The sequence below is a fragment of the Hylaeus volcanicus genome, chromosome 6, assembly GCF_026283585.1.
Source record: "Hylaeus volcanicus isolate JK05 chromosome 6, UHH_iyHylVolc1.0_haploid, whole genome shotgun sequence".
NCBI lineage: Eukaryota > Metazoa > Arthropoda > Insecta > Hymenoptera > Colletidae > Hylaeus > Hylaeus volcanicus.
The window spans coordinates 25,126,199-25,153,408 of NC_071981.1; the positions used below are offsets into that span (position 1 = coordinate 25,126,199).

Sequence of the window (27,210 nt, forward strand, 5' to 3'; positions counted from 1 at the left end):
TTTATTCGGAGGGGATATTTACGATTGGTTCTGGATGTAGGTTTCGAATAGGTTATAGGTTCGAATATTTAATGAAGTTTTTCGTAGCGTTCGACAGAGGGGTTGCGTCGGTAATAAATTCAAGAGCTCGTTTTCACAGGGTAAATCTATTTCAATGCTTTTCAGTGTCATAATAAAAGATACAAAGTTATCTTTTGTACGATACTTTGGATTCAGGGTTCCACGTTGAAGTATATTCGTTCCCCATCGCGTTTACATTCGTTACGTTCGTTCTCGACAACGACAACAGTTTGCGAAAGCGTTCGCAACAACTACTCGAGTCATTCGTATACGTAGTCCAAGAAACGTCATCGAAGATTGCAATTTCAGGCACGAAATATCACGAGTATCGCAGAACAATCTACGCGCTCTACATAGATGAGAATGTTATCTAATATCGAACTAAAATATACTATATCGATTCGTCTATACCTATATGTTGTATACATCTTTTCTTTTTTTTTCTTTTTTCTTCAATTTTTCTCCAATTTTTAATTCGTGGCAATAGAAAGTTTTCGATCGTTTGCGTTTGGAATTGCAACCTTCAAGGGTCGTACGCGTGTTCTTGCGTTCGCGATCGTTCCGACTAGTACGAAATGTAACGCTCTACAAACGTATTCGGTATCGCAATGTTTGTTTATTTTCTGCTCGAGACTGTGCCTAGATGTTTCGCTGGTCAGGGCAACAATGGAATACGCGCCAACCTTCGGCCATTCGTTTTATTAAGATAAGCATGTAACAAGAAATAATTTCGTACAACTAATCATCGAAGAAAACGTATCGTTTTTACAAATAGTAGGTAAAGCGTTAAAGAAATGAATTGAATCGTTTCGCTCTTCAGTCCCTGTCTCGTCGCGGTTCAGACTTCTGCTAGAAGCTAAGATATCTGTCGGCGTCTTGGATAACGAAACGCGAATTGCCGGAATCGAACGATTCGATCGAAAATCCTGATATCGGTCGAGCTAGGTTGATGTTCGTCTTAAAGCGATTCGTTTATTGTCTACCGTTCACGGAAGAAGTAGTGTACTGAATTTGCACGTCGCGTTGTCGGCTTTCAATTAGTTTACGATCACTCACATTTTCGTTTTCCGTCGTTGAATCCATACGGTTCCGTCGATTCACGCATGCGAATTCCGATCATAATTTCCTTTGGCGTCGTACGACGATCTATCGAATTGCACTTTATTTCTATCCTTTATCATTGACCGCTGGCAATTAACAGTGTCGCGAATGACTCGGAAGCTGACGAAAGTATGGTCGCATGTGCGATTAATTTCATTGGTTATCGTTGGCCTGCGATAAACATTTCAGATAGCAATGATATAAATAATTTCTCAAGATGTCACGGATACTAACCGCCTGCTGAAATAATAGCGTTTAAAAAGGGACTCGATTGTTGTACAAACGCATTCGGTTATCGGTTTAACGAAATAAATTATTCGTTGTCTTTAGGATAGAAATGCTTGATTGTGATACGCTGTATCGATAGCAACGCCATATCGTAACGTAACGTTAATTGTACGTTACGTTAATTGCACGTGGCGTGTACCATGGTGTGGCAAGTTATCAAGTTGGCGAAAAAGCGATAAATCGGAGTTGCATATGGATTTCGCGAAAAATCAATTTCATTGTAAATTTGGACTCGTCCCCCGGTAGATAGCGACAAATATTAATCTGTAATCGACGCAAAGAAAATTCGGTGTCGAGGGAATTGACAATGAAATTTAGCAACTTGCGTAATTCTATCTCGAGGGAACATATGAGATTTCGCGCAACGATAGAATATATCTATATATATATATATATATACTATACGTACGTTTATATACGTCTCGCGGAATGTAAATATTTTCTTCTTCGCTCCGTCAACGATCTACGTGAGAAGAATGGACAATGAACGTCGATCACTCGAACAAGCTAATTATATTTGCGTGAGTGAACCGTTTCCGACAGAATAATTCCTGGCACGAGCCGCGATTTAACGATGCCTCTAACCGACGCGTCGCGCAGGGAGAAAACTCGAAACGATCGTCGTTATTAGCGGTGATCGAATTTCATTCTCGGCGTGACGTTAATCGCGTCAGTTAGTCGGCTCGTTAAACCAGTAAACGACTCTACAAACATCGTAAAATTCGTTTACCTCTCCGCTTGCTCTTCTCTTGCTCTTTCTGCAAATGTTTCGTTTATTTTTCCGCTTCGTCTCTTACGAAGAAAAAAAAAAAAAGACACGACGAGCAACCTACCGTCACAGTTTTTCTTCTCGTAACGCTGCGATCTCGTGCCGTCGCGGTTGCGTGCGTAATACCTATACATATGCGTGTGTGTATATCGTTCATATATAATTCACCAAGTTAACGTTAACAGTAACAATAACGACAACAATGATCGCGATACGAATGATCTCGATATACGAGGTACAATGATTGAACGTGTACGACAACGACGATACGATCGGTGTCGTTAATAGACAATAGGCAACGTAGGTTTATCGTTCTTCGACGCGCAAAGTTAGCCTTGATTTAAGGGAAGGTTGTCCAAGTAGGACCGCATTCGACATTTTCTTCGATCGTAACGCACCCAACGAACGTATTAAAAATATTTTTACAACTCCCGAACGCTTATCGCTAGTCCACGGATGAAAGAAAATACACGGAAGGAATGTACAGAAAACAAGAATAATTTGTAAACGAAAGCAATTGAATTCGAGCAACCAAGCGCGATTCAATTCGAGCAACTAACTCGGTCGTTGCAGAGCTTGTATCAGGTATATACGTATACGCAGGGGAGTTAAAAAAACTTTTGCGAGGTCTCGGTGCACGTATAGCGTACGGGCTTCGATTGGTCGGACGACATTGCGAACGTTGCATTCTACCAATTGCAAGGTATCCATGTCGTTCCACCTATCCGAAAACTACGCCTTGCGATAGCTCCTTTTTTAATCCCCGCTGTACGCGCGTTACTGCTTTCAAGTAAAATATCGTCAATTATATCGATATCAAAATATCGATCAAGTTAGCGTATCGTATCGTAAATATATAGAATATTAAAATATATCGGTCTCTGAGTTGTAAAGCTGGCTGCCGCGTAGTCTCCGTATTCCCTAAATTCCTCGTGATTAGATTTTACAGTTACAACAAAACTCGCGGTCGAAGTAAGCCAACCTTCCCCTATTACACGCTCGTCCACCTCTCGACGACATCATTCGCGTTACGGTTAACCACGATTCTAAGCGTATCTACTTTTCCGCCCGTGCTTTAGTCTCTCGCGCGTTCCATAGGACTTCCGGTTACCTTCGTCTAGCCGAGTGCACGCGATCATTGGCGGATCCAATGTCGCGAAACGCCACGGAGCTTTATCGGACTCGGCAGAGGATTCTTTGCGACCGGTCCGTTATCAGCGACGGGTCTCGTCCTTATTCCTCTCGATTATACGCGCAACATTTCTTTGACGGCCGGCGGAGGGAATCTTCTTTTTATTAGCACGTACTCGCACTATTCACTGGCGGTCCTTTCGGCCGGTGTTATCGGTTGGCCGCTGGCCAGGATACGGCAGCGCCCTGAAATCTGAATCGTGGCCCGCGAAAGTAGCTCTATAGCTGCGCCACTTGCTCGTTATTAGTTTTGGCTGATGTGTTCGACGCTAGGGAGATCTCCGTCACTCCTACCGACGTCTGCACAGCGGCCGTCAGCGCGCTCTGAAGAGGCATGCTCTCGCTGGTCAGCTCGCAGCCAGTGTCTGAAATCGGACAACTCGGTAATTCGAAACCGAACATGCCACCATATTTTATTCCAAATGTTCCAACGAACAACGAAGGAAAATTATTTTTTAATATCGTACTCGAATTGTATTCGAATAGGAATCATTGGCTCCTCTGTTCGGAACGATGGACGTTCGTAAGAAACATAAGAACGGAATGGTAACACAGGAATGCGTGACGCAACGTAAGTGCACAACGGTAAGAGTGAAACGCGGTCCTCCTCGGACCAGAGCAAGCGTGTACAGCGGTAGCCTATAATTGGCCTTGTAATTAGCGAAACTTTTGAAACGGCTATTTTGTAAGAGGCACAATGGAAGTCGAACAGCGGCGGCTTTCGGAAAAGCAGTTTAAAGTTTCCAGAACGGTACTCGTAAATGAAAATTTCCACTATTAGTTCGAAACTCGACGAAAAGTTTGAAAGAGTAAACGCAGTTATCGACCATTGCGCGCTCAAGTGTACGTACAAGTCCTCCGATGAGCATCGGAAGTTAAACTACTTTAATTGAAATTGATACTCGGCTGAATGGTCACTTGAAACAATTTTATCGCGTATCGCACGCAATCAAGGATTACAATTCTCTTTGCGTTTCGCCAGAATGCCACGGTCCGCGATGTATTTTAGCTGCATCGAACCGTTACGTTTCGGAGAATCGTAGATTTTCGTAAATATTTATCCGTCAATGTCTCGCAACGCGGCGTTCCGAGAATATATCGACGGAGTACTAATACCTCTGACGCACCGTGATGCACTTTGAAATTAAAGGGGACCGTTACGGTTCTTTGGGGCGTCGTCCGCGTATCGGTTATTTGCAAAGAAAGAGTTAAGAAAGATCGTGAAAAAGGATAAAAAATATCGTTATTCCGATGAGAGTCGACGTCGCGAACAAGGACGAGTACAGCCCTACCTCGGGGAAAAGGGGACGAACAATGTCGATTGTAATTAGCGTTAAGAGGTTCGATCGCGCCAACGGCGCATTTACTCTCTTGCAATATTAACTGCGTGTTTCGGGTTCGCGGCGAACGAACGGATAATTAGTACGTGGTTAATAACATATTCCGGGTAATCGATCGCTAGGAAGCAACCTTGGGTTCAGCCCTGTTGTTCGTTCCTCGAAGGGTCCGAATCGCGATCGCGCCATGTTCCCCGAAGGAGACATTAATTTACCATTACGACGCCGACGCCGACGTCGCGAAATTGCGATCCGGTTGGCGAGACGCATCGTCGGACGAGGATCGATCCTTGGTGAATTTTTAACCGCGAACCGCGCTTAAAGGAGATCCCGAATTCTCGTCGACTATGACGCGGTGCGGTGGTTTTATTCTCGTTCCCTCTGCGGGATAATAATACAGCCAATTTACGTAGAAAATCGAAGGATATTCGTCGAGGAACACCGAGGGAATTTATGGCGAAACTATGTAGCCACGCTTAACGTGTTTTGTCCACTGGCCGTGTTATTCTATTCTATCGAACCGGTACGGAATCGTTTCTTCGTGGGGCGCGACGAATCCCCTTAAATCCTTCGAAAATTGAATACCTCGTAATATCCGGTCGGATATAGGAACGTCTGTGGAAAATCGTCCGTGTAACGTGTTTCGCGAAATGCCGTGCAAACGGGAGGTCGAAGATATCGGCGCGTGGAAAATGAACTTCTTCGACCGTGCTTAGTCTCGACGGTGAAAGATTAAAGCAAGCTTTCGATTTAACTTTTACGGTTGTCCAGTAGGTCCCGCGAAACTTTCGTATCCGTTTCTTAGACGTTCTGGATTGCCTACGAAACGGATACGGGCACGTCTCGTTATCAGTCGAAGAATTAACTCGATAGTTTAGCGCGAGCAAGAACGATTCGGGCAATTATTGTTCCCAATGTAATCCCCGACGATTGAGCACCGTTTGGCTGTGTAACTGGTCCGGTAATTACAATAGACGGCGGTAATTGGGGAGAATCGATTTCCATACGGAAATTGAACGAGAGCTGATGCGTCTGCCAACAATCGAATTCGCATTAAGTATTATTCCCGGGAAATATTGCCGGTCGTAGCAGCACGCGAACACGGATCTGGCGTAACGTCGCGTTAAACAGGAGGAGTCGTAGTCGGCGAGATTTACAGAGCCGTTCGAAAATCGGGAAAACTAACACGAAACTATACTGCGAGGCTTCGACGATTCGAGAATCGAAGAAAATAGAGTCCGCGAATAAAAACAAGAAACGGAAGCGATTAACCATTTCGTCCGAGGCTGGCATTTTGGGTCAGAGGATACCGTAACGAGCAGAGGAATAAAAAACGAAGATAATTAGTATCGAGTACCGATCGCTCGCGATTCTCCGCGTTGTTTCCATCGAGCTTTTGTCTCCAGAAGAACGCCTTGGCGTTTTAATGGCGCCGTGATATCGCGACCAAGTAAAGCTATAACGAGCGCAGCGATAAGAGTCGAGGGAGAATAAGGCGGGAATTCGAAATTTACGGAAACTCCTAATTTATTCCTCTTTGAATTTTGTCCCTGTGAAAGCTCGCTGAAACGATGCTAATTAATAGACGAAATCGAGGAACGATATTCGCAGCTATCGGCAAAGGACTCGGGCTCTCCGTACCCTGGTCGCGAGTCAACGTTGGAATGGATGGAAGGTTTATTTTTCCTTGTTCGCCGTTAATGACGTACAAATTGGTCGAGTTCGTGCTACAGCGAAGCCTCGCGATACAAAAGAAAATACATCGGATCGAAAGTGGAACCGCCAGATACAAGGCGTTGGCAGCGAGCCGAGTACGCCGACGGGTTTCGGGGCTTCATAATTTGCGATCGAGTCAGCGAATTCAGGCATTATTAGGTATCGCGAGGTTCGCTTTTATCGTAGCAGCGGATCCTAAGGGAGGCAGAAACCGGAACTCGTCGCCTTTGAAGCGGAATTCGCCAAGATTATATCGACGCCGACGCCAGGGTAACTTTCGTTCGCGCCTCGATCGACGAGGGCCTCGTCTTTTTAATATTCTTTGTGCGTTCGATTTCACGAGACGCGAAACTACGAGTCCGTAACACCGTTCGGTAATGGGATCAGGTTCAACGATGTTATCGGTTTCGACTATGAATGGCTAGGCTCGCCGAAGCGAAAAGGCTGAATGGAAGAACGAGGTTATCCAAGTTGTCGAGTGGTCGGTGAAATTTGAGAAGCTCACACGACAGGGAGCATCCGAGAGAAAATAAACTCCGAAGGAACAAAGTTCGACTGGCGAGGCAAAAGTAGACGCGGTTCGCTCGATTTCGAGTACTTACACTTGGTAATAGAAGAAGTTCCCGCGCTGCTGCCTTGCTTCTTAAATTTATCGCCCATAGTGACCTTCCTTCGGATATTCTTGTCCGGCTGAAAGACGATGATGTAGACCTTTGGCGAATATAGGCAGACGAGGGTCACGGAAGCGCTGAGGCTGATTGCCACGCAAAGCGTGGTGATTTGAGTTTCGTGCGCGTTTCCGGTCCCGAAGTAGATCGGAACGAACGCCAGCCAAATGATGCAAGTAGTGTACATGGTGAAGCCGATGAATTTGCTCTCGTTGAAATTTTCCGGAATTTTCCGTGTCTTTACCGCGTAGATAGTGGACACGAGGATCAACAGGGCATTGTACAGTTGCGAGAATAGGAAACTCATGTCCTGGATGTTGCACTTGAGAATCACCTGTTTACGATCCGGATAGTAGAATCTCGTGCCGGGTGGTTCGATGATCATCCACACTAACGTTAGAACGATCTGGGACAAGAGAAGCGGAATCGCGACAATTAGCGAACGAGGGTTGGTACGGTCCAACGATCGTCAACGTTTCGACGTACCTGCAGCGCGATCAGGGCAGCAGCGATGCAAACTTGAGAGGTGGGACTGATGTATCTAGGTCTGACGGCCGACCTCGAAGCGGAATCGAAAATCCTGGCGATCCTGTTGGTCTTGGTCAAGAGAGCACCGTAGACCGCGCTGAAACTCACTCCCACTCCCAGCCTTTGAAGGACGCAGGTGACCGTGGTTGGTATCGCGAGCAACAGAAACGTGTTCAGATAGCAAACGAGCACTCCGACCAACAGAATAATAGTCAGCTCGCGGCCCGACGCTCTGACCACGGGAGTTTCTCTGTGATGGAACAACAGACACGCGATCGCGAGAGTAACCACGATTCCGATGCACGAGATCACCGCTGGAACGATCGCGAAAGCGCTGTTCCATCTGATGTGGTTGATCGGCAACTGGTAACAGCCCCGCTTGTCCTCGTGCGGCCAGTACCCTGGCCCGCAGTCTTCGCAGGTGTATTCGTCGTAGACGAACTCGTACTCTTCGCACTGGTCGCATACCCAGCAACAAGTGTCACCCTGTTGCTTCTTTATCATACCTGGCTCGCAGGGCAACGAGCACGCAGAAGTCGGTATGTCCTTCGTACCCCTTGACCAAACAAGCTCGTCCGTGCGAATGTCCAGTGAGTTGAACCATTTCCCTACCACCTAATGCAACATTTACATCGTTATCGCTCGCGATTCTCTCTCTCTCTCTCTCTCTCTCTCTCTCTCTCTCTCTCTCTCTCTTTTTGCGCGTAATGATAACGATCGGTCCTAGTTGTTCGAAAAAGATTTTATTCTATCCGCTGTCGGGAAGATATACGATTGCATTATTTTTTTTCTTTTTTTTCTTTTTTCTTTTTTTTTTTAATATTAATGGCCGTCCCGGTAGGAACGTCGGGCGATAAAACTGGCGCTTTTTGACGATTTAAAGTTACCTGTTCCGGGAAGTAAAAAGTCATATTTCATCCGGTAAGTTGCATCCGGTGCAGGAAGGTGGATGCAACGAAGGTCACGTTGCAATTTATGTCCCCCGAAGAGCTACTTTATCGTTCGAAGCGGGAGGGCGCGCCTCGCTACGCGTTGATTTACGATTTTTATCGAGAAACAATCGTTAATTGGATACGCGAGCTCCGACGCGAAAACTCGTTGTTTCGTTTCGATGAAAAAGTGGCAGCTCGGAAACAAGTCAACGCGCGAACGATTTGTCTTCGATCTCGGGAATTTTTATAATCGTATACGTACGCCCGAAGAAAATTGAAACTCGCAGTCCCTGGGAAGAGAGACGAACGAATTAAAATGTACAATAGGAACGTTCGAACGATCGGGGCCCGTAACGTTGTTTGCGCACGCGAATTCGCGTTTACTCCCAGTCGCCAAAGGATAATTATCCGTGGGCCTATGACATTTGCCAAATCCAATAATAGGATCCCCGATTTCGATATTATTACGGTCCGAACGAGCGTAAAAGTGCCGAAAGCGGTTCTCTGCGTAAAGTTTGCTTTCCACTGGTGGAAAAGGAGAGCCCGTAATTCAGAAGTTCTAATTAATCGGGAAGAGGGACAGGGGAAGTCAAAAGTACTTTCACTTGCCCGATAGTGGTATCCATTAGACCCGTTCAGATCCGATTTCCGGAAGTTGAGGATCTCGTACCGCGCCGGACCATCCCCGTGCTCGTCGAACTTCACCTCGCTGCCAGCACTGTCTGAAAATAGTACTTGTATCTCTTAGTCTCTATCAAACACGGTTCATAAACTGAAAAAGACCGTGACACGATTCGTACGGACACGACTACGAACGTACGTATGCTTTAGTTGCCAGAGTTTGTAACTCTGAAATAGCTTAAAGTTAGGAACAACCATCGCGCTTCTCTTACGCGAGACTCTTCGATATTGATCGCTCAAGGTCACTGTACGCTATCCACGCATCGCATCAATTTTCCGCTCGACTCGATCATTCGTTATCTCTTCGATCCGATCGACCGGTTCGCAGATCATACGATACCGATTCGCTGCGTAGCACCATTAACGATATTTACGTTTCTCGCTTTTCTAATTTTCAACGTAATATAACGCAACAACTCGAATCGACGTTGCTCGCGTCGGATGAACGAGAAACAGCCGCAAACTAATACAGATCCACCGGCGTGTTTCGCTGTTGGACGAATTGTACGGATTTAAAACGTTCACCGCGTTGTTTCCACGCGTAATTTCTCCTATTCTGCAAACAAACTTCCAATTCCGACTCATCGCGGAATTACATTTATCGAATAGTTTCGAGATTTAACTTACCTTACGCGATGCGTGGCCGTTTCCTGGCTACGAGCGAAAAGTTGCAGTTCCGACATTAATTATTTCGAGTGCGCCATGTAACCGACGGAGTAACGAGAGACGAGACGGTACATTTTCCATTCTAGTTCTAAGCTGAAGACAAAGGAACGCGTTGTTGCAATTATACAACGAAAAGTGGAAACATTTGCGCCAAGAATTTACACGGAAATACTTGTTCGATTCAGCATGCAGAAATGTTCACGTAGAATACGTCGCGAATTCTTTATTTCATCGACGGAGAAATACATTTTTTCTGTTTATCGTACGAATATTTGAACAGCATTGCGACTCGCGAGCTCTCGGATATTCAATTACAGCGGCCGCGTTTCAACTTTTCTTTCGGGAAAAAAGCGTTTCGTAAAATTGACACGGCGGATTTATAGTCCGCTCGCTTCAGTTTTAATATATCCCTGGCCAGACGAACTCGACGATATGGCTTTTAATTATGGCCTTTCCCCCCTCGCCTAATTGATACACGATCGTGCTCCCGCGGCCCTCCGAGCTACGATTTTACCTGCAAAATAATTCGATAAAAACTAAAATTATATTTCCACTTTGTTTTTAATACGATCGCTACCGCGCGCGTCGCCATATCTCGGATAAACGAGAGGCAGATTCCAAAGCCGTTTCGATGACCCCTCCATTTACTAGCTGCACAGGAAATTTTTTAATCGATATCGAACACATGACGCACCGACTTTCATTTTACACATTCTTTTTCGCGATTCGTTCGTCGATATTCGAGTACTTCGCCTGAATAGGTACAGGACTCGTGATTTATAACGGTGTTCCTTACTCGGATAATTTCTATACCCTTACTTTGAGGACAACAAACTTACTTTAAGTATCGTTGCTTTTTATAGAAAGACAAAATAGAATTTCAGAAGTTAAATTTAGAGCGCGAAACGAAAAGGAAGCGTTACTCGAGCACGCATACGTACCCGTAACGGGCATTGATTTCCTAGTTATACAACGTTCTAAAAGAAAAAAAAAAAATACTCCAAGAACTGCACGTTAGTCGCGTGTCGTTTCGTTATTTCAACGATACAGAGGAACGTAATACGAGGTATTAGTCGCACGATGGCTGATACTTTCCTCTGTTGGTAGTTGAAAACGAACGGTGGTGAAATATCAGATCGAGTCGGACTACTTCGTAATCAAGAAAACAGTTTGGATATTTTCTTCTCGAGACGTTTAAGAAAGAACGTTTCGGACGCCGAAATTTATGTGTAAATTGTAAATATCGAAGTTGTAAATCGAACATCTGCTATTCGAAACACAATTCACCGATTTCCGATACGTTTCCCGATGGTTGGCGGAATCGTAACGGTTCAGGCATCGATCGACTGTAATTTGTTTCTGTTTCCTTTAGATTGTGTTGCCTTATGCCACATTTCGTTTCGTTGGTTCTCGCGGTAAAGCGTTCAGTTTCCAATCGCGCGGCTGTCAGTTTTCTGCTTTAGTAAAAATTGGCGATGCCATCGATATCGAAAAGTATCGTGCATTAAAAGAGTGCAAAAATACAGAGTTTCGTCAGCCGCGAATTTTCGTTCGAAAGCTCGACGAATAGCTCGAAACTTTTACAAAATTGATGTTTCTTTGAGGAATCGAAATTATTCGAGACCTTGATTTAGAAAAATAATACAACGTTCGGATGGTTTAAGGGATCGTTTCGAGATTATTGCCGGTCGAAGTAGGGAGTAACGCGACGTATGAATACTTCATTCGATGATCGTGGACGTTCGTAGCCCCATTGGTCGCGTCGGTGAAATGTCCACACCACGGAAAAATTCCTTCCGATCCGTTTTACGTTTGTGCGCCGTGCCGTAATCTCCTTGTCATCCGTTCGTCCCGTAAAAGCGCTGGGCAGATCGATCTAAACCGTGAAGCGAAGTCACCGAAACCGGGCCATTATTTCCTGGTCATTTCGTGGGAATCGCCGCGTAGCTCGCGTCAACCGAACGAATCGATAACGCTGTCCGCGAATGCCGTCCGATTCGATTCGAGATACCGGTCTAATCACGGTCGCACGTGGACGGATAACGCGAGAAAAGACCGGCCGAGAAAACGGACTGTCGCGGGGAAAAAAAGAAACAACGGTGTCGTATCGACTCGTAAAAAGCGAGGATTGGCAACTTTTACGCGACACAGCCCGCTGAAACGTTGTCACCATTCGAACGTTAAGCTTTACGAGGGCTCGATACAAATATTTCCATAACGTTCCGTGTATTGTATCGTAGTCTAAAGCGATTCGACCGTATGGCAAAAAAGAGCGGAACGCAACACCGCGTAGCGGTCCGAAATCCCGAAAAGTCGACCAAAGTACCATTTTACAAACGTCGAGATCCGATTATGATCGTTAAGGGAGAGAAGGCAAGTTTTTCATCTTTTCGCGATACCTTGTTCCGCATTTGCGTTTATTATTACCGTTATCGTCGCGTCGACGAGGAAGCAGGAACGCGATGCGGAAACGTGACGCACGGACTATCGTCGACCGATGATTCGTACGATCGCGTTGTTTAAGCGAGAAAAATGGCCGAAGCGTCTCGTTTGCGAGCGTCCTTATTATTCGGGTCCCATGTAACTTTACGCGAACCTCCATCGCATGTTGCCTTTAGAAATGGCGGGGAAAAAAAAACAATGGCATTGGAAACTGCACACATTTAGGATCGATACAGCAACGATCCCTCTGTGATACTACGCCGCCCCACATTTTTATCTCCATCCCTTTCCCGCTTTTCCGCGCGACTCGTCCTCCAACCTCCCCGTTCCTCGGTCGGAGTCACGAAGCTTTGCTGGCCTCGGTCGAGTTTTACCTCAACCCTTTTTAATGGGTTTGTCTTTATCGCGCCAGAGTACGAGAATAAAAAAAAAAACCGCCGCGCGGTCTGCGTTTCGCTCGTCGCCGGGTCTCGACGAGCCGACGGACCGTTGCTTTTTCAACTCGAGAACCGAATTCCGCGCTTTTTACAGCTTCGTCGAAAATACGTTTTCTGATTCGCGCCGAGGTATTCGTATCGAAACCGATGGTAGTAATTCGGGCTAGCCTTTTGTACGAGTTTCGCGAGCTTTTACCCTACTCGCGGAAAAATCCGAGTTCCGACCCGGCGTTCGATGCCTCCATTTGCCGAGGACCGACCTAACCGATCCAACGATCGAAAGTACGAGGGAAACCGATAAGAACGGGACCGAGGTACGATACCTACGCTTCCGAGTTGGGATCTGCTTCGAAAACAACGAATAATACGCGTTTACGGGATTTCGAAATCATCCCGAAAAGGAGACGCATCTACGGCGCTCTTGATTACTTTCTCCTATCGCTTTTTGTAATAAACGGGTACGTTCCGCGAAGCAAGTGTACGTCTGTCGGCCGGTAGAAGCTAAATTCCAGAAAATCCTGATGAGACTTTGAAACGAGTATTTCAAGCGAACTGGACGTGTACGGGGAATAGTACGAACAAAGGAATACCGCCGAGTGTAAAACACCGATTTTCATGAAACTTTGGTACGACGTAGTTCGAATAAAAATATTACGGTATCGGACGAAATACGTTTCGCCCTCCGACATTTACGGGCTATTCGTCCTCTTTCGATACGAACCATTCCCGGCGAGAAAAGCTACGCGCGTTTAGTATTTGTACGAAAACTACTTTGCCTTAAAGGTTCATAAAAATCAGCGTTTCAAACTTGGAGATGTTTCCTTGTTAGTATTATTTCAGGCTCGTCCAGTTCGCTGGAAAAGTTTGCTTCGAAGTCTGGCCAGGATTTCCTGGAAAACTTGGCTTCTCTTGCCCGACAAACGTTAACTTGCCTTTGCAGTGTAGCCGTCCATTTAAAAAGCCAATAGCGAGAAGTAACGAAGAGGATTGTCGGCGCGCCACCTTGGTTCGAAACGATTTTCAAATACCGTGACGCGTGCTATCCGGCATTTTCAAAGCGACGGCATGTAAAACCGGGTGTATGTAAAATTTCACATCGCCCTAGTTGGCTGTACCGTCGCCGTCGGTCTCCCACGAACGTCTTGGTTTCATCGCCGTTTATCGCCGACACGACGATATTATCGTTCCGCGTCATAAGGCAAGCGAATCGCGCGTTTATTGGATGGTTCGCAGCAAGGGGAAAAATTGCATACGACGGCCACCGATTTCCGAATACGTTCCCAGCCCTCTGCATCCCTCCCTCCATTGAATCCTTGGCGTTGGGCACGGTTCGACGATGAGAGGACGCGCGAAATATTGAATCCCGGGTTTCGAGGAGAGAGGCTTTTCAGGGTGTAATTCGACTCACCTGTAAAGGCCACGTTCAGCAGATAATTCCTATAGAACGCTCCGCGATCGTAGTGCGCCATCGAGGCGCACAGACCCCCGTTCTTCGTGCACACGTCTCGTTGAAGATTGTGAAGAGCCAGCGCGAACGCGTACACCGCGTCCACCACAAACTGGACCTTCGACTCCTGCTCGTATCCGGTTGCCGCGGTCAACCTAAGCGTCGGCGAGCACTCTGTCGCGTTTTGGCTCGCCTGGCTCTGCCGGTTCCTCCTCGGCACGCAACCGAACAGCTCCTCCCAGTACTCGGTGAACCAAGGATTCCGTTGATTGGTGTCCGGCGTTAGACTGGCCATGTACTCGTCGAAGCCAGGTATATTCTCCGATTGGAGCTCCACCGTGATGGCACCCTCGGCTTCTTCCTCGAGGCCTTCCACCAGCTTGCTCTGTCGGCCCCAACCGTCGCTGGCCAGCCATTGAAACGGTTGGCTCAGGTTCGAACGTCTAGCTGCCTCGAGGATCCCTCTCGCGTCTTCCGCCCGGGTGAACAGCACCACCGCCCTGGCGTTCGACTTTTTACTCAGCCTTTGAATGATGTCGTCGAACACGCGATCGTCGGCCGCGCTCGGCACCTTCACCGCCGCGGCGATGCACACGTTTCTCTCGGTGGCCTCGCGGGTGAACACCTCTATCCCGTATTCACCGTAACTACCCTCGGAGTACACGGTCGAAACGTACGACCAGTTGGCGCTCTTCACCACGTCCACCAGGGCGATCGATTGGAACGTGTCCGGAGGCACCGTCCGCGCGAAGTAGTCGAACCTGATACAGATCGGACACATTTGCTTTTTCGCGGAAAATCGACATTCCTCTAATTTCATTGTACGTATCGATGGGGATTTATGATGGAGTCGACGCAGGAATCAGAGGGGATTTCCTCGTTAAGAAGCAACCGCCGGCAGCAGGTCCCCTCGAATTCCAATTCCCTCGTTTCTCTCGTCGACTCCATCATAAGGGAAATTTCGTGGTCGATTCGAAAGGAAAGATCGAGTTCGATAGGTAAAGAATTGAACGCAACCTGGTTTTATCGCTGAGGGCCTTGGCAGTCGACGCAGGCGATATCTGCGGTATGTGGAAAAGCCTGAGCAAGTTGGCCACCTGGAGAGACACCGAGCTGTAGGAGCCACCGATCACCCCGAAGATTGGACCAGCGGTGGCAGTTTTCTTCACTCTTGGCGGAGACTTGTCGGCGCACTCCAGAACGCTAATGTCCAAATTGGACAGGGACGCTCTGACGAAGTGTAGGCTTTGATTCAGGGCGTATGTGTCTCTGCCGCATGTGTCGAGTATGTGCACGCCGAGAGTGATCCCAGGAAGCGTCGTCTTGTCTTTGTTGATCTCGTCGACGGCGAAGAGCATCGCCTCGAGACGCTGTACGCCGCGATTGTAAATGTTGGGTCCGCAAGTGGCGCCGCCCTTTTCGTGCACCGGAAACAGACCACCCAGAACGATGTCACCGGGTATCAAGACAGCTTCCCGCTCGCTGTGCGCCTTCGACTGGAATACCACCGAAAGCTGCTGAAGCGATACCAGGAGTACCAACATCCAGCCGAGAGAGTGGCACATCTTAGCCGTTGGACTGTCTAGCTTCGCGACTTGGCCGACCACGAAGATCGCATTTTACGCAGCTTCTTCGTACCTAGTAGCGAACTTCCCGGTAATCTCAGCTTCTTTGTCTATCTACAGACCGCGTTATTCGCAAAGATACATAGCGGTGTCCGTTTCGAGTGAACCGGTCGACTAGGAATAGTTTGTGCCAATTAGCTTCTAAGGCAAACTATTTAGAAACGATAGTCGGTTAGCGAGGATCGGGTTGTCGATCGGTGTAGAAAAACTCGTCTCACCGATCGTTTTAGGTCACTGACCGTTAGGCCCTTCGCGTGCATTATTCGACTAGACTATTTACATATTTCGGCTGATTCGGTTCTCATTCGTTTAAAGTCTCTTCGCTCGATCGACGATACCTCGCGATGACCAGCTTCATCCATTTCCAATGGCGATTCTAACGTAGACGAATCCAAAGTTATCTCGTTGCCCGAACCCCTTCGTCTGCCGCATTCTCCACGGTGGGAGTCCTCCGCGTCGCGGTCTCGATCTTACTTCTTTCCAGCATCTCTGGTCTCTTCGGGTGTTCGTACTGTCGCGCGGTCGTCTCGATCCCGTTGAGAGGCTCAGGTCCCCAGTTTATCGGCCTCGATCTCCCCTGAAGGTCGCGTAAGCAATCACGATATTAATGCGTCGAGTTACGGAGGCTGGCGAGGACGATTACCGAAGTATTTCATCGATCGAAGCGCGACCGAAGTCGCCGCAGTCGACGAGCGTATTATTTCCCCGACTGGCGACCCGGAAAAATCTTTCTCCGCCACTTTCGAATTTCGCGAATAAATTCAGGGTCGCGTAGTAGGGTCGTTCCACGCCAAATCGATCACTTTACGTGCTCCGGGTCAGGGATTTCGATGAAATTTAAATACGATGTATCGTATCGTTTTAAATCAAATTAAATAGAATAAAGAAAATTAGGAAGAATTTCCGTCATCTTTTCTAGCTCGTTTCTCGTTCGATTAAGCTCTACGATCGACTCGATGGGTTAACCGCTAGTTATACAACGCTGTGTCACTTTTACTTTTTTCGCGTAAGGCCGTGGCAAAAAGACACTCTGCATGCTTGGGTTGGACGCGGTCGTCCCCGTCAGCGTCGAAACTCCTGGAAAATTCTCAGGGTTGCCTACGTCTGGGCGGGCTCGTTAAATTTCCCGACTCGTACTCGTTAAGCGGACTTAATTTCACGGAACTCTAACAAGCGTGGTTCTGCTTCCAGCTTTAAATTCGAGGGTCCTTCTACGTTTTTCGCCCCTCTTCTCCCTCCTCTACTCTCGAGTCTTAAGATCACCATCTGATGCACGGTTTAGCGATTGTCTCTCTCTCTTTCTCTCTCCCTTCCTCTTCTTCCTCTATATTATCTGCCACTTGTTCAGATTTTTTCTCCTTAGATGAGATTAACGACGCAAGAGTCAGCAATCGGGTTACAGCGCACAGTTAACCGTCGAAGAATAAAGCAAAACAGTCTCGAATCTGATTCTCACCGTCAAATACAGAGCTCGAAGACGGTTTCCTAATTAGATTACATTTGAACTTGGTTTCAACGGCGAGACGCTATCGAGATCGAACACGGTGAACGAATCGTTACATGGGGTTTTCGTTCGTCGTCTATTACTCGAATAAAAGACTATGGAAGAGAAAGCGTCTTCTCTTAGTCACGGGATAAACGTCCAAATGGAACACGTGCATATCAAAAATTTGTCACGTCGCGAACGCGCGTTAGGAAATCCCACAAAGTAAATGGGAGTTTTGTGCAAAACGCGCGTTCAGTCTCCGGCAAGTGCCACCCTCAATTTCTCGAAGGCACGTTCTTTGTTAACCGCTCACCCTCGGCCCACTTCTGTCACGTGTGTCCAACGAACGCGACGTTTAGAAGAATTTGTCCGGAACCTTTATTTGTATCCGACGACTACAATAGCGCGACTGATGCCATTCGTCTTACATACGATCGCAGCGTATACTCTCGCAACACGATCGCTCTTCTCGATTCATCAAACTCTTCCAAGTGAAAACTTGAATTTCTCTTTACGAACCAACTTTGATCGGTTTACAAGTCGAAAACGTTGCAACGATTATCAACGCCTACACGATCGACGGCTAGAAACACGAGTTGCGTTCGTTTCAATTATTTCCGACCAATTAATTTCACGTACTGGACTCTCGAGCTCTCGCTCGGAACAGGTTTTTCAGTACACAGAGTATACGCTGCGATGAGTGGTGCTATCGAGCGAGGAAGCTTCTACGCGCAAAAATAAATTGAAAAGGTAGATTGAAATTCTTCTCTACGAGCCTCCGTTTTCGACAAAATCGATCCTAAAAAAGACGAGTTACGCCGGGTAGTAACGGCGCATGCCGCACTTATTTTTCCAACCCGATTTTCGCGAAAACGTAAAATGTACGAGAAAATGTTATCGCGTTTGTCGATCTCTTCCAACCGAAATAAAGGTAATTTTTTTCTTGGAATCGTTGCAACCGATAAATGTCACGATATCCGACGATGAACAGACACTTTTCTCGGGCGAAAGAAGTATCATTATTTTTAGTATTTTCCGCTACGAGAACACACGATTCTAACTCTGTACGAAGCGAGCGCAATTGTTCGCGGCTAGGGCCTAGAGAAACTTGAGCCTCGGTCAAGTGCTCGATCAATTTCCAGAGTGTGCTTTCCTCCACAGAGAAACATTTATTCCGTTGTTCCGATTTATTCGAACGAAACGAATCGTCTCGTCTCCGGTGTCGCCACGAATTTCGCTTCGTTTCGTACATCGCGAAAGCTTCCCACCGAACTGGACAAACACGTGGCTCGATATATCAGATTTACGACGTTTTCTTTTCCTCGGATTATATGCTTAATATTCGCCAGAGATTTTCTGCTATTTTCCGTGGAGGCCAGTGAATATTTCGAGTGGTCGGCCTGAATATTCACGCGGCGCGTTTTCGTAGCCGATTCGCTCGATGTACTTTCTCTTCGCGCGGAACCATCCCTCTGCCTCCGAGGCTCTCCGGTTTTAAATATAAAGGGATACCGTCTGTTTTGCCGTTCAGAGTATCGACCTGTAGGTGCAGCGCGCTGTAGATATTTACTCGAAGCTTTCCCAGCGATTCCAACAGCTCCCCCGATATTCGCGCCTAACCCGAGCCTTTAATTCAGGTACATCGATTTTCTTCGCCGTACGAACTCGAAGGACCTTTTTCCCTAGCCAGAGCACCGTCCCGCGACAGAACTTGCTCGGCTCGCTTGTAATTCGTTCTTTGATCGTTTCTGCGCGGTCGTCGAGTAGAATCAACAGAACGAAGCCACTCGACGTCGATAACATTCCTGTTAACGTTAACGCGTAAACTTTCGCTTTCGCGACTCTGTACGAAAGAACAAAAAAGAAACGTCGTTGTACATTTTCCATCAATGTTTTCATAAAAAATCAGCCACCTCTGGTTCGCGGAGAAGGTTACGGAACAGCCAGGGCAAAGGTAACATCAGAAATATCCAATTAACTAGAAATATTGCATCGAGTTCCGGTTCTCCCTTCGGTTCGTTCTCCATTATTTCTTCGCGCGAATTTCCGAACAATTTCCTTTCCGCCAGACGTATCGCGGAATGCCAGCTGTTCTTTTCCACGGCGAGGGAGGCGTTCGGAGAAGGATTCCCTGCGAAAAGCAATCTCGATGCTCGCGCGTGTCTTCGAGGCTCCGACTTTGGAAACGTTCGATCCTCTCTCGCGTATGTAGGACGTGCGCACATTACCAGTTTCCCGGGCAATCACGGGCCGGAAGTTAGCCGCAAAATTATTAGTCCGAAAACCGGATACACAGAGCCGATACATTCCGTGGAACATCGTCGCAGAAACGACCGACGCCGACGGCGAACCACGTGAGAAGCGTTCAACAAGTTCCACGGAACGCGCTTGCCGCGGAAATTTTCCCTGGTAGCGGAAAGCGGTAGATATGGATAATCTTTAAAATGAATGTATAAAGACAAAATATCGAGTTCCTGAAGCAAAAATGAATCGCGATCGATTGGAAGGTAGCAGCGAATAAGTGAAAAGGATTTCCAATACGACAAATCTTTGTCACGTTTCGGGAGAAAATTCACGCGGCGAGTGGTCTATTCTGAAAAGGTGGGACGAGTCGAGTCGAGACCCTCTTCGATCCTTTTGCCGCGAACGTTCGAAGCGAAAAGTTTCAACAATGTTTCGCGACAAAACTACCGGTTGAAACGTTTTTGTTCGAAAGCCTCGCTGCTTTCGATGCTTCAACGAGAACACCTGTTAACTTGCTCGAGCAGCACGCCACCGCTTTCAATTTTTAACCATTCATTCCAGAGATCCCGCGATCTCTTTAGCTAAATTGCCATCCTCGACGGTTTGTCCTCGTTCGAAAGCGAGACAACGCGTCTCAACTTTTCCGTGAAGAATCGCCGCGCTCCGATCGGAACCGTTCTTTCCAAAGCACCGTTCGCCGTGAAATAGTAAAATTCCCGCGTGTTTGCACGTTTTCGAAAACAATCGCGACGATTTCGTCGCAGAGAGAAGAATAATCTCGCAAAAATTTCCTGTTTAACAGGGACGAACAGCTTGCTCCGCTTTCAGAAGCGCTCTTCGGGCGGAAAAAAAAACCTGAACTCTGGTTTTTCGAGATTTTTCCATTGTTATCAACCCCTTCGCTACGGTGAAGCGGCAACTAAAAACGCCCCAACCCGTGCCGTTATACGGTTCGTAAAGCGAATCCGATTCTTAAGAGATTCGACGTAGTCCACGGCTAACCAGAGTGGCACAAGTTCGGACTGTATATTACATGCGAGCTGCAATTATCGGTTTCTGATTTGTGTACCTCATGGTCCATGGAAAGCTCTAAAAAATTAATTAGAACGCGAAAACAACGGGAAAAGTTTTAAGAGATGTTCTCGTACCGCGAACTACAAGAGCCGCTCGTTATACCGAAAGGGTTGAAACGAGCGAATTTCGACCTACGATGGAACGATTTTCAACTCGTTCAGTCAGGATCGTGACTGTTTTTGTCTTCTGTGTAAGATCGAATGCATAGAAAGACGGGTTTGCGAACGGATCGGTCGGGTCCGGATGGAAGATACGATCGTCCGTTCGGAAGCTACCGTTTTCAAGTTGAAATATTGGATTCGACTACTCTGTAATTCTGTTTCCGATCCGAGAAACACCTTTAGTAACGAACATCGCAACGAATAATACGACAATCGCGAAACTTTTTTGGGCGTGTTTTTAGATTCGTCGAACAAGGTCAAGAATTGAAAGTTTGGATTTTTCGTAGAACACGAGGCGCGGTTAAGGCGTAACGATCAAGTTTCCGCGGAGATTTTCGAGCTCTCTTTTGCGAGATTTGCTACGGGGAATCTGTTCTTCGTTCGAGTAAGTGCTTAGAGGAACAGAAGGACTGTCGTAAATCAAGAGGATAACGGTTAGAACCGCTGAGTGTTCCGTATATTTTCGTACCGAAACTGTGCCGCTCTTAAAAGACCACGGAGTAAATCTGCTCCGTTACAGACGACGCAGTTCGCGAATTCGGCAAGGGAGGGTTAACACGGTCTAAAGGGTAGAGCGCTGCGTAACACCGGTGAGCATTAACCGGAACAACGATCGGTACGAAGAACCTTTTTCTTTCGACGAGAATCCATCGACAACCCCCGAAACTTTGTACGGCTACCTTTTTGGACACTCCGCGTACCGATTCGCAGGTATAAACTTTCCGGCCTTACTCTTCCCAGTTGTTGATTAAAGGGTATTACTTACTCGGTAGTCATACAACCTCGACAAGTCGACCCGTTTTCTTTGAACGAAGCGAGAACCAGCAAAGTGATATCCCTCTATTTCTCCGCCAACCTCTCGCTCGCTCGCTCGATCCTCATCCGCCGACTCTTTTTCTCATATCGCACTCGCCGTTTCTCTCCGTCCTCGTTTTCGCTTTTAGTCCCGTCGCTCTCGCTCTGCATTCACCCCTCCACACCTCGGCGACCGCTTTCACCCTCTCTCTCTCTCTCTCTCCAACCTCGACGTCGAACCACCCCCAACGACCTCTTCAAAACTCGCTACACGCGCAACACTTTACCAAATGAGTTCTAATTCATGCCACGCTCCTCGCCTTCTCCCCCCGGCCCTTTCCACCTGCCCTTTACCCTCTCTTTTCCGCCGTCCTCTTCTCGTCCTTCTTTGAAGTCGCACTCTCCGCTACTCGACTTCCCGTTTCTTCCACATCCCGACGAAGGCGCCGCTGTTGTTCATTTAGTGGCTCTCCTCCACCTTCTCCCACGACCCCGTTGTCAAAGCCAAGCGAGGCGTCTCGCCGTCTCGCACCCTCGCGGCATTTTCCGTTACGTCTCGCGATCGCGATCACGCTTCACGAGTCCGTCGTGGCCCGTGCCGATTCCGACTTTCTCTTACTCTCCCCTACACACCACGAGTAAAAATCACTCGAGGGAAAACTGCCTTTCGTCGCCACCCTTAACGACGAGGGAGTTTGTTATTTCGAATCCGATATCGTATATTGCTCAGGTGTTGGCGAGGAACCTACGAACCGTAGGGAACAGAGGCAAGGAAATTTCACCGTTCGGTCCGCCTTTGCCTCCTTTCTTTCGAGCAGTCACGCTGTATAGTAATCCACGCTACACTGATTCAGCCGATAACTAAAATACGTGCGAGTAAAGGTATCGTCGTTACGCGACAGCCAATCGAACTGCCTCGGCAACTCCCGAGCAACAAACTATGTATTCCTCCCCTGACTGCGAGGACCGAGGGTAGAGGATCGTACCGTTCATCCACGCTGTACTATATGCTGTACAGACGACGAATCCGAGGTATGTCTCGTCGCTATGCGGTCGGACCGCGAATGACTAACAGTAAATACCTACGTGTCTTCCCTTGCCGCGATGCTCGCATCTCCGCGAACGTTGCACAGTGGGCCGGAATTCGAAAGCTAAAAGCAGCAGTCGACACCGGTATCCCGAGGCTGCATCGCTTCCAAATTCGACAGCGAAGCTTCAAGTTTCCGGCTGGCGTCTACCGGGAAAACGTAAACAGCGGCGGCGGTGATTCCTAATGGCGAATCCGAGCAGCATATTTTATCGATATCCGAGGCATTACTCGAGCCGCGTTTCGCATCCGTTACCGGATCAAGACAACGTCAACGAAATGGCGCGGAATAGGGTTTTCAACCCTCGGGAATTCAACGGGCAAGCAAGTCCAGGAAGGGAGATAAGTTGGTTGCGCGTTCTCCGATCTCCCGTGGGTCTGCTAACAAGCGCGTCTGGAAAACGATCTCGAAAGCGTCGCGCAGACCTTCGATGGAAGACGTCTCCGCTCTCCAATGTCACAACCGCCCCCTCGTTCGAAGGCCTTCCGGGACCGTCTGACGCGATTCCACAATCTCTTTCCGGGTCGATCGATTCCCGTGTAACGCGGTTAGAACTGCTCGTGGTTATTCCAATCTCGGATGACGTCGCCAGACGCAAGAAAGGAGAGGGACGCTCTTTGCCATTCGACGATGTCGTTAGAATCGCGAGCGATTAATCCGGACGACCCTCGACTCGGACCGAGTTGAATAGTCCACGAAACGAGTCCATCGGTTCGAGTTACGCTGGTCTAATTAACTCCCTCGGATCGCGTACTTTGCGTTGCGCGAGAATTGGTAGAGATTCGGTAGAAGGGATAAAAAGTAGCGATAGCTTTTCGCCAAAAGACTGGTTTTCCATCGAACTACTCGCTTCGTTTTGTATAAGTTTACGGTTCCGTTAAGGGCTGAATGGATCTTCGAGGGGTATCCGCGTGGGCGCTAAACGATGGCTGGCGACTCCCAGTCTCGTAGTTATCGAGTGTAGGATGTCGCTAAAGAATGGAGATATTCGTAAAAAGTGGAAAGCTTGAGCTATCCGTTTCCGTAACATCCGGCCAATCGAGTCTCGGACTTTTGATCCTCGTTTTCAGCGCTCGCGATAATTGCCTCGGCGACGTTTTCCGGCTACCTCCCTCGTGTTGTTTCTGCCTCCCTGGGCCTCAGCCTTCGCCCTCGGGAAATCTCGTTCGCCGAATGGCTTCTGACACACATTCGACCTCGGCTATCGCGAGCAACAAAAACAAATCAATAGTCTCCAGAAGTTTGTCCCACTCGCCCGCGGACACTTATCCACCTCCCCCCCCTTGTGTACGTTCCGCGGAGATTATTTTTTCGACTCCCCGCGGCTAGTTCCCTCGGATTCACGTTTCCCTCCCATTTCAGAAAACCTATATCATCCGTTTGTTTCACTGAAACTGATTCCGTGCCTCTTCGAGGCGGTCTCTTTGTCGTTGTCCTCGTTACCGTTTCGCCAGCCGGTCAGCCAGCTTGCGTCATCGAAAGACAACTCTTGCTCTCTTTCATCTGCTTCTTCCGGAGCCTTCGTTTTTCCGCTATCTCTCGCTTCGCTGAGGATACCTCTTATTGTCCTCGGGACGAGCTCGTTAGGCTGGTCGGTGATCGATGAAGCCGCTGGTTACCGGAAAGACGGTTCGAATCGGAGACGTCTCCTTATTTTCTCCCGTTCGAACACGTGGCGTATCGTTTCACGGGGGTAGCCGAGGTTCCGAGTCGCTTCGCGATAGCCATGGCCATTCGAATCTGTGCTTCCAGGAGATTCGAAACTTTGCAGTCTCGAAACTTTCGAATCGCTCGGAACATTATTCGATACCAGAAGGTCTTCCGAGTCTCGATAAGTCTTGACGTCTCCGAGTCTTGATTAGTCTCGAAAGTCTTGCTCGGTTCTCTTCGAGCCATCGTCACCTTTAAAGTCTCGACGGATCCCGATGCTTTTAACAAGTATCGAACATTTTTCGTACATTAAAATCCGAAAGCAGTTTAATTTTCACTAAATTTTAATAGTTCCAGGCGTCTCGGATTCGAACGCGAACCGGACCCAGCCGAGTTTCTGCGTTTTTAGGCGCGCCTAAGTCGCGCGACGATCCTTCTCGGCGAGATCGAGGAGCGAATTCGGCGAGACCTCGCGGAATGCAATTGCTGTTCGTGCTCTAATTAATTCGGAAGCACGGAAGTCGGCTTAACTTTTAGGAAGCTCTCGAGTTCGATGCGTTTCGAAAGTCTCTCTCTCTGTGTTAATTGCACTTAAAGAAGGTCGCCGTTGGGCCACTGTCGCGTCTTGTTCTTTTTTCAACGCCTGAACAACGACCCCTGCACGTGGTATAGACTCCCAGAGACCGGGATTAAGGCACGGGCTTTAGAAGCTACAGACCCAAAGACCTCCGCAGGCTAGGCGACTCCCAGAGATTAATTTAGAGCAATTTAATGAATTCAAGCACAAGCGTGAAATACTAGAAGCTTCCGATATCTACGCCATTGCAGTAAACAACGGTTTAACCTCTTCGTTTCCCTAACGACCAAGTAACGTAATACATTTACTCTTGTTTTTTTAACGATTCACCTGAATAGAGAGGGAGTTCTATCGACGCGAAGCATCTAAAAAATGTATCATGTACAAATCTGACGAGATGTTTCGGAAAATGTGTCCCGACGGATAAATCATGGAGGACCTGTCGTCTGGCCAACACTCCAGATTTACATTCGCTGGATTTTTATTCTCGAACCGCTTGAAAGCATTCGATTATTCAGCATCCATTTTCAGCGTTGAAACACTTGGTATACGTGGACGAAAAATATCTGGAATATTTGAAAGATCGAAAAATTCGATGAAAATAATATTCGACTCGAGGTGCGATCATCGACGATCTCTCGAGGTTGGTTCCCGACAGAAGAATTTGAAGCCTCGATCCGAGTCACGAAACTCGACTCCTCGAATTCAACCGCTTCTCCGCGTCGGTGACATCGGTCTAGCTAGTGCGAAATCTACGGAACCGAGCCTTTTCAAGCGGTAGGTTAGCGTTATCGTCGCCCGACGCCCACCCCTTCCCTCTCAATCCTTCCTTTTCACCCTCGCCGCGTCTGAAAACCCTTTAGACGACGGACCCTTAAAAGCCCCGGGTACGAAAATTGCCGACTGACCTAAATAACGATCTCCGCTTCATTCATCCGTCGCCGCGAAAAAATGCTGGCAGCACGCAAGCCGACGACGCCCGGCTCGTCCGCGTCGCGTCGTTCCCTCTCCGTGGGAAATAATTAACCCCGGAGCGCTACCGCGTACGAATATGATGCGTATCGAATCGATACCATCAGCCAGCGGGAACGCTCGACGTGTTTACCCGCCCCTAAATCGCTGATACACCGGCCCACTCCTCGCGATCCTTTGGTCAGGCGTGCGGCTCGATCGACGACCGCCAAGGGTGGACAATTATTCTTGATACACTCGGTCCGATGTCTTCCTCGACACGTGTCTCGCGAAATCGATTCGTGCCAAGGATCCAGCGCACAGATACGCGAAACTCGATACGAATAACAGACGAAGAGTGCAAGTATCGCGTACTAATTACTCGTCGCGTTTATTTAATCGAGCAGTCGTTTGGACGTTGCCATGAAAATGGATAGGACAGCCAATGTAAACTATTGCCAGCGAACGAATACTCTGCTACGAATACTCCGCTACGAATACTCCGCTACGGTATACCGTATTAAAGGTCTAATTACGAGTAACCTTTTTATCGCTATGCAAACAGAGTACATAATAACTGTGTCGTGCAAACTAATAGCTGCGCGTGGATACTCGTATAGATTACAATTTGTATCGAACGAATAACGGATTAAACGAAATGCTATCTAAACGAGGATGTGGTCCATCTTCGATTTAACGTGGCTCCGTCGTCGATCGATGCCAGCCGCGAGTAATTCCGCGATCATTGCTCGATGCGTTGTACGTTCTCGGGTCGCGTGCGAAAGTCCTTTCGCGATGGAAATTGAATCTCCGCGCAGCAGCGGGATCGAGAACGAGAGAGGAGAACCGAGGGAGAGAGAAAACGAAAGAGTTGCCCGTTAATTACAAGCGCGCGATAGTTCGTGTCCGACCTAGAGATTTAGATAAAGCAAGGTTATCTCGGCCAACCAGCAAGGATCAGCTGGGTGTAGAGCCGTAGGAGGAACGATCGAACGTCTCGTCCTTGATGGACCTTGCTTTTCGAAAGCTTTTCTTCCGCCTAAAAGATCCCCTCGTACTTACCACCTTCGGACGATCCTTCGATGCCCGAGGCTTTCCCTCGCAACGGGCGAGAGTAGGCTGATCCCAAGGATCAGCGGCAATCTGTCTGGACGAACCACGAAACCACTTGTACCCTCGAATCGATTCGCGAGCCCGAGACCTCTCCCTGCACGTGTTCTAAAAGTGATCCACGAACCGTATTCGAAAATTCCCCTGGATCCTCCTTTGTTTACCAGCAACGTCGGGGAGGAAGCT

The 27,210-nt window shown here is 47.9% G+C and overlaps 2 protein-coding genes across 9 annotated transcripts in view; one reads left to right on the top strand and one right to left on the bottom strand.

Annotated features, from left to right (window-relative positions):
- Nucleotides 1-27,210, top strand: part of LOC128878410 (cysteine protease atg4da) — a 41,985-nt gene that overhangs the window by 4,063 nt on the left and 10,712 nt on the right. The window contains exon 1 of one of the 6 annotated variants that reach the window (XM_054126594.1): nt 8,125-8,248. The exons of the other annotated variants lie outside the window; for them this stretch is intronic. Within the exon in view, the coding sequence (XP_053982569.1) occupies nt 8,200-8,248 (49 nt within the window). The 5' untranslated portion in view covers nt 8,125-8,199. Of the gene's footprint in view, nt 1-8,124; nt 8,249-27,210 lie in introns of those variants that run through there. 6 annotated transcript variants of the gene reach the window in all.
- LOC128878403 (metabotropic glutamate receptor) lies at nt 128-27,179 on the bottom strand. 3 transcript variants are annotated; one of them, XM_054126570.1, is made up of 7 exons: nt 26,977-27,179; nt 15,281-16,465; nt 14,225-15,024; nt 9,200-9,312; nt 7,617-8,273; nt 7,065-7,536; nt 128-3,774 (listed from the first exon to the last, which is right to left on the bottom strand). In XM_054126570.1, the coding sequence occupies exons 2-7, from the start codon at nt 15,826-15,828 to the stop codon at nt 3,629-3,631; spliced, it is 2,736 nt and encodes a 911-aa protein (XP_053982545.1). In that variant the 5' UTR covers nt 15,829-16,465; nt 26,977-27,179; the 3' UTR covers nt 128-3,628. The 3 variants fall into 3 exon arrangements, with proteins under 3 accessions (XP_053982545.1, XP_053982546.1, XP_053982548.1); XM_054126571.1 differs by lacking the exon at nt 26,977-27,179 and adding an exon at nt 21,620-21,922; XM_054126573.1 differs by lacking the exons at nt 128-3,774; nt 7,065-7,536 and having other exon boundaries at nt 7,543-8,273.